The following is a 14,532-nucleotide window of genomic DNA, read 5'->3' as shown; positions in this document are numbered from 1 at the left end:
ACAGACGGATACGAAGAAACACAGATTAAAAGGGTATCTATGTAAAAACAAAGTATTCTGAGGGGTATATATCTAAATATCAACTTTAGAAGTATGATAGTATAATAGTATAATATACCCGCCTCTTAAAAGAGAAGGGTAGAAGTGTAAAATCGTCTAAAATCATCAGTAGCTAATAAGCTCTTGTTCGAGCTCTAAATCTAAACCCTAAAAACCAACGCTTTCCACTTCAATGCTCGGTTCCTTTGGATTCCTTTTTATCCCCCAACTCCGCTGCATGTGCTCCGGAATTGGACACAATTGATTGTATTCCTATCTTAAAAATCCCTACTTATACCCCCCCACAATTTGAAGTTTTTCTTCGATTTCTTTGTTACGCGAACCGAATAGATTTTTTTTTTTTACTAGTTCTTTCGATTTCTCATATAAAGTTTCAATCTTTGGGTGAAGAATGATGGGTTCTCTTCAACTCGTCCATGCCTCTTCCATCTCTCCCTCATCCGATCTATGTCGCCTCTTTAAGCTACAAAAGAGCAATAGATTTCCATCTCTGGTTCACCTTCCATGTATCTCCTCTTCTCTCGTCTCGGAAACGAAGCATAAGGCAGCCACCGCCAAGCCTGTGTCATCTAAGAGCAAAGAGGTGATAGAGACTGAAGGAAATGTCTTTGTGCGCACCTATGCGCGAGCTCCAGTAGTGTTCAAGAGCGGCAAAGGTTGCGTCTTGTATGATGTTGATGGGAAAGAGTATTTGGACATGACTGCTGGGATCGCTGTGAATTCTCTCGGGCATTGCGACCCGGATTGGGTGAAGGCGGTGGTCGAGCAGGCCAACACGCTTACCCATGTCAGCAATGTCTACTATTCGATCCCTCAGGTGATCTTTTTTTGGGTTTTTGAATGTGTTCTAATTTGGAAGCTATATTGGTGTTCTTTGTTATATTTTTAAGTTGTGTTTACTTTTGTTGTTTATTGGCAGTGATTTCTGGGTTCAAATCAGTTTAGGAGAGCGTGGATGTTTAGTGTTTATATAGCGGTCTTTACATATCAAGAAAATTTTGTTTTACTCAAGAAACAGGTTTTAGTTCTTTAAGCAGTCCACCTCTCCCTGCTTAATCATGATTATAGGATGCTTTTTTCGAGTTGAGTTTTGTATTCATCTTACTTTTTGCACTGGAAGTTAGTTGACTGGTTTCACGGTTACTCAACATTGTTTTAGGTTCAGAATCAAGTTAATGATCAAGTTCAGGTTCAGAACTAATTTAATGGTCAATTGCACTTTTCAGATTCATAAGAGATCTTAAAGAAGGGTTAACGTTGCATTTTCAAGTTAAACAGCAGATGTTTTACCAGAATGCATGACTTCCATCAATGAAACCTTAAAAGCAAAATCTCTTTCGGACTATCTTTTGATTTACTTCTTACTCGGTAAGAACAAGAATATACTTGGGAATATGTGGGTTCAAGGGAAGAGAAACTGTTAGTTAAGCTCACAGTTATATTTCTTTTATTTCTACACTTTCTCCTTTCTCCCTGGTGGTTAACATGCTTATGTCATGATGCTGTAGGTGACACTTGGAAACCGCCTTGTAGAATGTTCCTTTGCAGACCGTGTGTTCTTTACAAACTCTGGAACTGAAGCAAATGAAGCAGCTATAAAGTTTGCCAGGAAATTCCAGAGGTTTACACATGCCAATGTGGATCAACCTGCTACTGAGTTCATTGCTTTTACTAATAGTTTCCATGGAAGGACGATGGGTGCACTTTCCCTCACGAGTAAGGTGCAATATCGCCTTCCTTTTGAACCTCTCATGCCTGGTGTTACCTTCATAGAATATGGAAATATCGAAGAAACTAGAAGAACGATAAAATCAGGCAAAACAGCTGCTGTTTTTGTGGAGCCTCTTCAAGGTGAAGGTGGTATATATTGTGCGACAAAAGATTTTCTACAGGCTCTGCGAACTGCATGTGATGATGCTGGAGCCCTTTTAATTTTTGATGAGGTATGCAGTTTACAAGTCATTCTTACATATGAATTGTTAATTTGTTACTACTTCACCTCTTTTGGCATATGTGCGCTGCTAAATTGTTTCGCTCGACTGCCCCACATAGTTCATTTCTTTATCCTTCTGTCTTAAGTTCATCTCTGGTAGGGTGTGACTCAGAAGGTTGTCAGTAAGTTGAAAGCTAGTTACCAGATATGTTTCATGTAATTTACCTGATCCAGATGATTATTATAAATTAAGAAGACTTCTTTGCCCAAATTTTAGAAATCATTGCATCAGAAAAAAAAATCCCCATTGATGTTAACTGAAGCAAATCATTAAGGAGATTATGACTTAAGAATGCATCAAGAAGAGTGTCATGTTATAGTTGATTATCCTGTTAGGTCATTAGCTATTGGCTTGTGAGACTTCTATCACTCTTATTTTCCAAATAAGTTCTAGGTTTATTCTAAGCTGTAATTGGAATCAATGGCAAGATGTACATTCCAGCATGGTCTACAAGTAGATGTTTTTGTGATTGCTTTTATGCTTTTGTACAAATTGTAGCTCTTTAACCAATGTAGAGGAATAAGACCCATCTCTTGTGATGTCGGGCTGTCCTTCCAACTTCCAAGGGAACCTTAGATTATTAAACTGCAAACAAGCTTTGAGGAGCAAACCCCTCACCATAGGAATTCACCAAGGGAGCTAGGAAAAGGCTAATTCATTGCTTCTGTTCTTACAGTTTTATTTGTCGTTCACCACAAGGACTCTTCTTATTATCTCTGTTTCTGCTTATAAAATGTGAGAAAACTTTATGATCTTTTCAGTCATGTGTTTCTCCATCAAATACAGGTGCAGTGTGGGCTAGGCCGAACTGGTCATCTCTGGGCTCATGAGGCTTTTGGCGTAGTGCCTGATATTATGACTCTTGCCAAGCCCCTTGCTGGTGGTCTACCAATTGGTGTTGTTCTGACTACTGAAAGAGTTGCTGCAACTATTGTCTCTGGGGATCACGGCAGTACTTTTGCTGGTGGGCCTCTTGTATGCCATGCAGCCCTTGCGGTGCTGGACAAAATCCGGGAACCCAGTTTCCTGGCTAGCGTGACCAAGAAAGGCATCTACTTGAAGGAACTACTCACTCAGAAACTCAGTGAGAATCCACATGTGAAAGAAGTGCGAGGACTTGGACTCATTGTTGGTATAGAGTTGGATGTGCCAGCTTCTTCCCTTGTCGACGCATGCAGAGATGCTGGCCTTTTGGTGCTGACAGCTGGGAAAGGGAATGTTGTCAGGCTAGTACCTCCGCTGATCATTTCAGAGGAGGAGCTGGAACACGCAGCTGAAGTTATAAGGAAATGTTTGCCTGTACTTGATCCTAATGTGTCAAATTAGGTGGTAGATCCAGCTGGATTTTGTAAGAGCAATCTGGATCGCTTTCATGTTTAACTTTTGGGGAAGGGTTGTGAACTTCACAAGGTTGGATAAAGTGAACCCTGCAAGTATTGTGTAGTTATAATTTTAATCTGTTGTAAGATCATCCCTACATATGTTAGCAAAAAGTGAACATGTGAAAGGCGATTGGCTTGGTCTGAATTGGTAATTTTTCCCATTAATTATTATATAGCTTCACCTATTTTAGTATATGAATATATGCTCTCTTGATTTCTATTTTACAGTAGGATAAATTAAAGCTTTTGCATCATTACCATACCTATTTTGCACATTAATAACCTTATGTGGATCTTGAGATTCTATTATGATGTTGGATGTTGGTGGGAAGAGATTTTTTTGTTTTAATTGTATCCTAGGCACCTGGGTTACTTTCTCAATCGTGAAGCATACACAAAGTACTCCCAAAATGCATATACAAAGGACTATGACATAATAATTTGCATGTTCACGCCAGTGTCTATATTCAGGAGCAGGTATGATGGTAAGGAGAAATGCTGCTCTCCTGGTATCACGAACTTTTTTTTAAACTGGAGACCAGCTATAAAATATGCTTGATATGAGGCAGCAGCAGCTGAAGACTGTGAGGAGTATTCCTTTGGAAGCAATGATCAGTTATTATTAATGTAGCAGTCTACAAGGCTTTTGCTTTACTCCTACTCGACAGTACAAGAAATGGTAATTACATACCCCACACAGCACTTAGTTTTCTCTTTCTTTCTTTCTTTTTTTCTTCCTTTATGATTCTGTTTTATTACTCTCTTACCTCCCACTGTCTCCGTATCCTTACACTTGAAGATGCAGTTCTCACCTTGGTTCTCGATGAAGGTTCCAAGAATGAAGCTTCCACACTCTGTAATGGTGATCATCATCTGCGGCTTTGCATTGGCCGGCATAATCTTCACCGAGGACCTTCGTGTTCTCACGGGTATATCCATCCTTAAGCTCAAAGCTTGTTCTAAACAGGATGCAATAACCAATTCTAGTAAGATATTTGCAGGTAACCACATCTTATGTCTATATTGCACTTCTCCTAGTTCTGCATTTGTGAGAAATGGACTGTTTCATGTTATTTGTTACCAGAGGATTATGAGAGGTCTGCCCTCCAGGATGACATCGTTGATGAAGAGAAGGTTTCATTTGATCCCAGTGAGTGTAATGTCACAAAGGGGAAGTGGGTGTTTAATAGCTCTAAGGAGCTTCCATATACTGATCAGACTTGTCCATATCTGGATAAACAAGTAGCTTGTACAAGGAATGGAAGGCCCGACACTGACTACTTGTACTGGGAGTGGCAGTTGGATGATTGCATTTTGCCAAGGTCAATACATCAAACTTCCACCTTATAGACTTACTAGCTAATAGCAGTAATAGAGACTGTCTAAATATATGAAACTACTGTACATATTTGCAGTTTTGACGCGGGAATTGTGCTAAAAAAACTTAGAGGAAAGAGGCTGATGTTTGTTGGAGATTCACTGCAGAGAGCTCAGTGGCAGTCTTTTGTATGTCATGTACAATCACAAATACCAGAAAATGCAAAATCCATAAACCGTAGTAGATCTTTATCTGTGTTCAGGGCAAAGGTAACTTAGTGGTAGAATGAAGCAGCTGCCATAGAACTTTTATAATTAGTAAGAACCTTTTGTCGATTTGTAGGAATATAATGCAACAATTGAGTTCTACTGGGCACCTTTCCTTGTTGAATCCAACAGCGACGGTCGTGTTATAGCAGATACGAGCAAGAGAATTCTGCATGTTGATTCCATCTCCAAGCATGCAAAGCACTGGATAGGAGTGGACATCCTTGTCTTTGATACATATGTCTGGTGGATGAGTGGTCAGAGGATCAAATCTGTGTCAGTTAACAAAAAATACACTTGTTCCTGTAATATTAGCTATATAACAAGTTTTCATCAACTTTCCTCTTGATGGTATAATTGTCTTCAGGTGGGGTTCATTTTCAAATGGAGATGAAGGTTCTGAGGAGCTGGAATATTCTGTTGCTTATAGGATAGGTCTGAAGACATGGGCTAATTGGATTGATTCCACTCTAAATCCAAACGCCACAAGAGTCTTTTTCACTACAATGTCTCCAACACACATGAGGTGTTATATATTCTCTCATATTTCCTTTATCCTAAGTTGTTTACTGAAACAAGCTCAAACTTGTTTCGTCTTAACTCAAAACAGGAGCTTAGATTGGCACCGCAAAAATGGGATCAAATGCTACAATGAAACAAAGCCAGTCATGGAGAGAGGATTCTGGGGAAGCGGCTCAAATCGAAGGATCATGGAGGTGGTCGCAAGTGTGATCGGACGGATGAAAGTTCCTGTGACCTTCCTCAACGTAACACAACTTTCGGATTATCGAATTGATGGTCATGTATCAGTTTACACAGAATCACAAGGAAAGATACTGACTGATGAACAAAAGGCCAACCCAAAACTCTATGCTGATTGCATACATTGGTGTTTGCCAGGAGTACCTGATACCTGGAATCAACTTTTGTACTCGTATCTATGAAACAAAAAGGCTAAACAAGCTCAATTCAAACCATGCCTAACTCAACTCTTTTGATCATCTCATAGTACATTGCAATGATCTGAGATTTGTCATTTCATGTACTCTAGTATCACTTTCATGGGCAACAAGCCAACAGGCAACAATTGGTGACTAACTTCACATGTATCATGTCAAGCAAAAGCTTTGACACTGTGGGCTTGAATCACCCTTCTTTGGCTGCATATACTTCATGCTTTGCAACTGGGAAATGACCAGAAACACAATATAGAAGTGATAGTCACTTTCATGGATCACAGTATTGATAGCATTATTCCACCACCTCCTTGAGTGCCATCTTTATATCTTCCTTTTGGATTTCTAGTGAGGGATGAACAATATTATGAGCTCATCCCCTGTCACTGTGAAGATGAATTATTGGGGTAAAAGTTAGGTATAAAAGTGAGTTAACTTACTTTTCATTGATCACTTCTGAAGATATCAACGAGCACACAAAGAAGGAAAAAAAGGAATATAGCACAAATTATGTGTTCATTGTGGTTTACGTCCTGTATTTTTTTTATTTTAAATTTAAAAGTATAAAAGTGATCGAATTTTTTTTATTTTAAATTTAGAAGTATAAAAGTGATCGAATTAAAAATAGTAAAAATGCATGGCGTAAACTATAATAAATATATAACGAATGGCGTGAAATGAAAAAAAAAATCTTTAAAAAATATAGAGTTTGGCTTTGTGGAGATGTTGAACTCCATATAATCTTTATGATTAAGACATGAGTTACTAAAGAAGTGGTCCTAAAAGTGGTTGGTTCTTTACTAACTAACTGAATCCTTTGAAGAAACCTGCTACACTTTTTTCTCATCTTTTAATGGTTGACAAGCTAAGGAAGAGGGATTAGGTAAGATTGAGTAGTTGTGCAATGCCAACCAAGAAGCAACTCAATAGTTTTATCAAGATTACCTTCCTCTGGAATGTTCCAGATTCAATCTCTAAGCAATGCAGGGTTAATAATTCTACAGTGTTTCAGAGAGAGAGAACAAATAATTTGATTGTTTTTATCACACGTCATTGGCTAAAACAGTGGTTTCCTTTCATCTTTTGTACGATTGAAATCTTTTGTAGATAAAAACATTTTATAATTTGTCTTTATTACTATTTGATACTGTATTTTGTTTTGAATATCTCAAAGTACCATCCCCGTTAGAACATTTATCACATCGATGAGTTAAATTAAAGTAGAATAATATTTATATTCTTGAGTAAGTATTTTTATGATTAAGATAGAAAAAAAAAACACATGAACTTAGAGTAACTCTAAGGTTAAAAACAAATAGATAGTTTGGTTTTTTAATTTTTAATTTTTGAAGTATCAAATTATTTTCTATTTCGTCTTTTGTTGTTAGGTTAAATTTACCGTAACGCACTTTTTAGGCCTTAAAAACAAAATGTACGCATGTCAACGATAATTAAGACAAACATTTAGTATTTTTTATGAATGTCGCAATATTTTTTTGTATGATTGTTATGATAAAAATATTTTTAGGAGTAGATATTATTTAAGATTAAATATATTTTATCTTTCTGCTCCGCTTATACCTAAAATTATAATTGACGGTTAAATTTCTCTTCCAATTTAACAAAAATCTGTCCAAATTACTAAAATTCATATTTATATTAAATATAACAATAAAATTATCAAAATAGTTAAATTACTTTTATCTAATAGATATAAAAAGCATTTTAGTAATTTGGACGCAGCTATGTTAAATTGGACAGAAAATTTAACCCCAACTATAGTCAAAAGTATACAGACTAATTTAGTTAAAAATAATTGTACAAATAATAAAAAAAAAAAGATAAGATGTATTTAATCCTAATATTTATTTATAGATGTTCATCTGTTGCTACTACAACTACAACACAACACAAGCAAACAACCAAACAGTTGTCTTTGGATTGATGCATGACATATTCTTTTAGGCATCAATAATTGGTTTGGAATCTTCCTTTGTTTCTTTTACTCTTATATCTCCTTTGAATTATTGTGTTTCTTATTGATGCCTTCCTCTTCCTGGAATCTGAAAATCTAGTCCATGTCTGCATCTAATGTTACCTCTCTCCTTTTCCTCTCTTACTCTGAAGCAATACCATTTCAATAACCATTAACTTTTAATGCATTAGTTTCCTAGAGTTAAAATACAGTGGCACCTTTCTTCTATCAAAAAATAAAACAAATAAAGAAAAATCTTTTGTTTTCATGATCCAAAAATTTCAGTTGCTGAGCAAAAGTAAAGAAATATATCATATGTTTGACAAGATTAAAAGCAACAGTTTTTTTTTCCCTTTTGTTTGTCAATAGGGATTGGGGAATGATCATAATAACCTAATCATATAAACCTAGCAACAATTGTTTCATGCTTCCATCTATCATGCAAGCAAACAAAAATATATATGAACTCGTTGCTGCATAGAAAGCAACAGTTACCCAACACTCCTAGGATTTCTTTTTCTCTCTGCTTGCCTTCTCTTTAAGAGAAAGTGATCTCTCTCCAGCCATGATTCTTGATATGTCCTGCAATGCCTAGCTTCCCATATCTTGAAGCATTAGAAGCACATCACTGGCTATGACTTTCAGGTGGTTGCTTGGAGTTTGCTCAAGAACAAAGCTACTGTTAGAATGTCTGAACTTGGAATTTTGTGGTTGTCCACAAGATTGGAGCCAAAATGGTACTCCAAATTGTGTTCAGATGCCATATACCTTTCCAAGATGTTTGGTGTGGGGGCTTCTGATTGCAGTTTGGAGCACTTTTGGGGCCAAGAGGAGTTGGTAACTTACAAAGTATAAGAATTATGAGGGGTTTAGATATCTGCATCTTATCTTGTTTTCAGATGTCAACAACAGGAGCTCTCTTTCACAAATAACTTCATCTATAATTTTAATCGCTCAAAAAATAAATTTTGGTTGAAATTTTTAGATTATAAGTTTATCGAAAAAGTAATAATAGTTCTAGTCCAAGTAAAACAGAGTTTGACGCAATTCTATTAACTCTTTTCAATTCAGCTCTCTTTCTGCATTACAGTCCTAATCAATGTATACATTGAGAAGATTTGACATAAAAAAAAGTAATAAGATTATTCTATAAAAAGTACAGAAAGATGAAAGTTGAAAAATAAGCAGAGTCTTCTTTAGGAAGAAGGCTAAAACATCATAATAACATCTAACAGAATATACCAAGATTAAAGAGACACGCAAAGAAAGAAAAAAAAAAAAAAAGAATGATATCAAACAAGCAGGATATCTAAAAGTAAAAATAAATCCAACAGTGCCATTTCCAACGCCCACATGATTAGTCTCCAGTATTGCAACCCAACAAATACTCCCAGATTCACTGGATGGAATCACTAAAAAACAAGAAGATTCAACTTGTAGAACATGTGAAGATGTGGGCCATTTTTCTAGAGGTTTTCAGAGCTGTGAGTCAATGGATTGATAGATCTAGAATCACTTTAATTTGTTCTTCTTTTATTTTATTTTTATAAGGTAAAACACCAACAAAAAAAAACCTTAAAAAATTTTAAGATAAGTTTATCGAGATTTGGTAACTGGTTAGCCGATTAATTAGACTCCCAGAAGCAATTTTATTCTCCCTTTGACTAAAAGAATAAGTCTATTTACAAATTCTACAAGAAAACTTTATCAATAAAAAAAAAAAGGATGAGAATGACTGCTAATAAGCTTTGACTAATTCAAACATAGCATAGCATGTTTGAACCTTGTCACAGAAGAAATCGCTATAATTGCGTTATTATTGAACCCAAAAGTTGGATACATAGTTGGGTTTTGGAAGTGAATAAATTAGCTTATTTCCAATCTACGATCAGATAAGAACACAACGTTGCTTTTTAATTGATTATAGAAATCTAGAGAAAGGGAAATATTTTCAAATCAGAAGTCAATCATATTATAAAGTTTGATGAGTCATTTATTTTTCACACTCCCATCTTGGGATAAACTTCTTCAAACCTAAAAGAGATTAAACAAAGGAAGGAGTGGAATGCAACAATGACAAAATCCCGTGAATAAAAAGGAGTGGAAGGCAACAAAAGAGGAGTTGGTAACATCAGACTTCTACTAGGATTTTAATTTCTTGCATATTCTCTAGTTTTATTTTCAGGGGGGAAAAAAGATCAAATCAAAACTATTTTTTAATCAAAAGACTTTGATTAGAATATTCTTCAACTACTTCAGAGAGAAGGAATTAAAGTACAAGAAACATAAATATATACTGATGTAATGTTATACCAATAGGATGTGGCCTTCTGCTAATATGCCGAGAATTATAAAACCTTCCAACACGTGAAAAGGTTGAGTTTTTTAAACGAAAATAAAAAAAGAAAGTAAATCTTAGTTTTACATAATATTTACATCATTCTTAGACCCTTAAACTATGTACACATTTTGTAAAATTTTAGAAATAATGAGTGAAAAATTAAGAGTAAGATAATTATTTGAGGTATTTGTGTTAAGAGCATGGATGGATGGTATTTAAATGAAAGTGGTATATAATTAAGAGATGGAAGTGCAAGTAAGTACCCTTAATTTCTCATGTAGTTGTCTCAGTTGCTTCCTAATTAGCCAACCCAATTAGTCTTGATGGTTACATTCTAACCACCACTTAAACAAATCCCCTACTCTCCCCTGACCAGTCATCACCTAACAAAAAAGAAATATACAAATCTCCAATCCCCTCTTCCCAATGCTTTCATGTTACTCATTGACCCACCTCTCCTCCTCACCTTCTCCTTGCTCTCCCTTCAGTTTAAGATTCCATCCTTTCTTCCTTTCTATCTCCATAGTGGAGAAGCTCAACAAAGACATCAGAATAAAGCAACCCTCACCATCCAAAAGTATCATAGAGAGAGTATCCTAGAGAGAGAAGCACCTTGAAGAAGCCTTTATTCCTCACCTCTTCTATATCTTCCCTTTACCTCTCTTTAGCCTGCTTCTATATGCTATAATGGGAATCATGTCGCGCCGTAAGCCGGGGTTCAAGCACGCGGCGGCGGCGGCGGCGGGGTCGACCACCCGCAAGGGCGGGAACCTGCCGATCCTCGTGATCGTCTTCGCGGTCTTCCTCTTCGTCACGTTCATGTACAACGAGGACGTGAAATCCATCGCGGAATTCCCGTTCAATAACGGTGGCGGTGGCGGTGACGGCGGCGGCAAGCCGCGCGAGTTCGTGCGCGGGCGCCACCGGCTCTCGGTGCAAGAGGAGGCCAGGATCAAACAAGAGAGCGTGCCGGTAGACGTGCCGGCGGCGAAGGAGACTAAGGTAAAACAGGAAGATCTCGAAACACAGGAGGAGAGCAGGATCAAACAAGTGCTCGATATACCGATTGACGTCGAATTACAATCGACGAAGCAATCATTAAAGAAGCAAGCGAAGGAGGAGCTGGAGGCTGCCAAGGTAGAGGTGGCGAAGGAGAAGGAGAGGGATGTCCAGATGCCCAGAGTCAAAGAAGGCGAGGACGAGGCGGAAGAGGATGCGATGAAGAACGTGCAAGAGGAGAAGGAGGAGAGGAGCAAGGTGGTGATAAGTCTACCGGATAGCTGCGACTTATTCGACGGGAATTGGGTTTATGACGACGTGAATTATCCGATCTACAGAGAGCCGGAGTGCGAGTTCCTCACCGAGCAAGTCACGTGCATGAGGAACGGCCGGAAAGATGACGCGTATCAGAAATGGAGATGGCAGCCCAAGGGTTGCTCCATGCCTCGGTAAGCGTGCTTAATTATCTTCCCAATTATTCCGTAATTATTATGCACTTGTTTTATTCCCATCATTACCACCGATCTTAAAGACAAACTAAACCAAACCAAATCAAACCTACGGATAGATTAATTATTATCTCTTAATTTAGTCGCCAAAGATGGCCAAAAAGTATATGGCCGGATCTTTCCATGCTCCTTCCCATCGTAGACTTCTCCACACGTTCCACGCATCACACGATGGTGGTGATATGATCTACATCTAAATATTAAAATTTTAGGAATATTTTTTTGAGAATTATTGGAGTGCTATGAATGTAGCTAATGGTCACTTTCTAAATGAGCTGGGTTTTTTTTTTAATTTAAAAAAATATTTTTTATTTTAATGTGAGAAGGTTTGATGCAAAGTTGCTTCTGGAGAGATTACGTGGCAAGCGGCTCATGTTCGTTGGTGATTCACTGAACCGGAACCAATGGGAATCGATGGTTTGCTTGGTCCAATCCGTGATTCCACGTGGCAAGAAGACATTAACCAAGTATGTTAATGATGGGCCCATCAATGTTTTCCGTGCTGAGGTAATTAATTATATCGGCAATTTATTAGTTTAATCTGATGATGATGGTGTCACGTTAAATTTATTTTTTTTCCTTTTTTTTACAAAAATAATAATAATTTTTTTTTTTGTAGGAGTATAATGCTACGGTAGAATTCTATTGGGCCCCGTTCTTGGTGGAATCCAACTCGGATGATCCCAAGGTGCATAGCATCCAAAATCGGATCATCAAGCCGAGCTCAATCACTAAGCATGCAGTCAATTGGAAAGGGGTGGATTACTTGATCTTTAACACTTACATTTGGTGGTTGAACAATCTTGACATGAAAATCTTGTGAGTAATTAATCCTCTCTCATAGTGATTCAGTTTGTCAATTTTTTGTTTTAATTATTATTATTATTTTGTTTTATTTGGAGAGAGCAGAAGAGGGTCGTTCGATCGGGGATCAACAAAGTATGATGAAGTCGAGCGGCCGATCGCTTACCGGAGGGTTCTCCGGACATGGGCGAAGTGGGTGGACAAGAACGTAGATACTAAGAAGACGATGGTATTCTTCATGACCATGTCTCCTAATCATATCGAGTAAGATCTCGCTTATATATTTTATTTCTCTCTACTATCTAGCAGTATAAAGTAATATACTACCATTATGCCAAAATTCATTAAGAAGCTAAATAACATATGACCATTGGTATTCATAATTCCATCAACTATAAATGTTAGCTAGGCAGGTGGGGAAAAGTCAAAACTGATGAAATTGGCCCACCTTTAATTAAGAAGAAGAAGAAGAAGTATGCATGAGTTATTAATTGTGTACCAAAAGAATCACATGCACCACCTGAATCTATAATAAGGTGACAATTGAAACATGACATAGTAGTAAGTTGAAGCCACTCACGTTCCACTAACTGTGCAATCTTTATTTAAGTATTTTTTTCCCCAGCTTAAGCATAGCAACTCTGGGAAAAGAGGACCACTGGGATATTTTATCATCAACTTTTGTAGCAAGATAGTCTATATTGTGTGACTGCTATTAACTCCTACCTGCTCAACTTTTTTTTTTCCCTTCTTTTTTAGGTGAAAATTAATGGGATTTTTTGTCTCTGTGGAATATGTAGGCCGGAAGCCTGGGATAACCCTAATGGCATAAAATGTGCGTTGGAGACGATGCCGATAACGAACATAACGAAGCCGTTAGACGTGGGGACCGACCAGCGGTTTTTTGAAGTGATAGAAGATGTGAGGAAGACCATCAAGAGAGTGCCAGTTCACTTTGTTAATATCACGGCATTGTCGGAGCTCAGGAAGGACGCCCACACCGCCGTCCACACCCTCCGACAGGGGAAGCTGTTGACGCCGGAGCAGCAGGCGGATCCGGCGACTTACGCCGATTGCATCCATTGGTGCCTCCCGGGCTTGCCGGATGTTTGGAACGAGTTTATCTACGCCCGGATAGCGTCCAGCCCGTGGCGGGAATAAATGAGGGGCCGGGGGGGCCCAATTACACTTTGAAACAAATTTCTTAATTTTCTATTTTTATATAGAAAAAAAAATCTTTTTTTTTCTTTCTTTGTTTCTTTTTTTCTTTTTAATTGTTCCAAATTCGTTGATGTACTGTTGAGGACCATATGATGACACGAGCAACAGCAAAAGGAAAGGAGACTTTAGGCTTAAGATTGGGAATTAGGTGAAGCATAAGACTTGCTCGAATTGTATAACTTATCCAGAAGGTGGTCAAATGGAGATCAATAAATAAGATCAAAGCTGAAGGGGAGTGGTGGAATTTTTTTGCAAACTCATATATGAAGAAAAGTTTGATGATGCATTTTCACCATCACCGGTGCTTTTCCTTCCTTTTCTTACCCCCCCCCATCTCGTGGATAAATTTCCGAATAAGTATGGAGACTAATCTGGAAAATTCGGATATAGTATTTGGTTGAAGCTAGAACTCTGAAAGCAGTGGAATTCCATGATCTGCCACACCAGAAAGTGATGCAAATCGAGTCAGAAGGGAAAATACGAGGGGTAGGTGGGAAAGTGAAGAGTATATATATATATATATATATATATATATATATATATATATATATATATATATATATTTAAATAATAAGTTTCAGAGAAGTAGAGATCATATTAATCCCTACTTCCTAATAAAATACCACTAAAAAGGAGTTAATTTCGACCTTAAAAATTCTAGGTGGTCTATAAAATACAAGCTCTAGCACAAAGAAGTCTCATGAAAA

At 37.4% G+C, this 14,532-nt stretch overlaps 3 protein-coding genes across 8 annotated transcripts; all 3 read left to right on the top strand.

The window, feature by feature from the left end:
- Positions 1–140: 140 nt before the first annotated feature.
- On the top strand, positions 141–3,629 carry LOC140790916 (acetylornithine aminotransferase, mitochondrial). Its single transcript, XM_073141228.1, has 3 exons — positions 141–877; positions 1,569–2,003; positions 2,841–3,629. The coding sequence occupies exons 1-3, from the start codon at positions 452–454 to the stop codon at positions 3,378–3,380; spliced, it is 1,401 nt and encodes a 466-aa protein (XP_072997329.1). The 5' UTR covers positions 141–451; the 3' UTR covers positions 3,381–3,629.
- Positions 3,630–4,009: 380 nt separating this feature from the next.
- LOC140790917 (probable xylan O-acetyltransferase 8) lies at positions 4,010–5,997 on the top strand. 6 transcript variants are annotated; one of them, XM_073141231.1, is made up of 7 exons: positions 4,010–4,115; positions 4,236–4,422; positions 4,521–4,758; positions 4,852–5,023; positions 5,097–5,296; positions 5,388–5,546; positions 5,631–5,997. In XM_073141231.1, exons 1-7 carry the CDS (start codon positions 4,113–4,115, stop codon positions 5,962–5,964), a joined length of 1,293 nt encoding a protein of 430 aa, XP_072997332.1. In that variant the 5' UTR covers positions 4,010–4,112; the 3' UTR covers positions 5,965–5,997. The 6 variants fall into 6 exon arrangements, with proteins under 6 accessions (XP_072997332.1, XP_072997334.1, XP_072997330.1 ...); XM_073141233.1 differs by having other exon boundaries at positions 4,035–4,115; positions 4,236–4,365; XM_073141229.1 differs by having other exon boundaries at positions 4,036–4,115; positions 4,236–4,437.
- A 4,566-nt stretch (positions 5,998–10,563) lies between these two features.
- Positions 10,564–14,081, top strand: LOC140790632 (protein trichome birefringence-like 28). The gene is made up of 5 exons (XM_073140786.1): positions 10,564–11,740; positions 12,127–12,307; positions 12,420–12,619; positions 12,710–12,868; positions 13,405–14,081. Exons 1-5 carry the CDS (start codon positions 10,980–10,982, stop codon positions 13,763–13,765), a joined length of 1,662 nt encoding a protein of 553 aa, XP_072996887.1. The 5' UTR covers positions 10,564–10,979; the 3' UTR covers positions 13,766–14,081.
- The last annotated feature ends 451 nt before the right edge of the window (positions 14,082–14,532 follow it).

The sequence above is a fragment of the Typha latifolia genome, chromosome 6, assembly GCF_019914945.1.
Source record: "Typha latifolia isolate L0001 chromosome 6, TyphaL0001v2, whole genome shotgun sequence".
In the NCBI taxonomy this organism is placed as follows: Eukaryota; Viridiplantae; Streptophyta; class Magnoliopsida; order Poales; family Typhaceae; genus Typha; species Typha latifolia.
The sequence above is the reverse complement of the archived record's forward strand: the minus strand, read 5'-3'. Positions and strand labels throughout refer to the sequence as shown.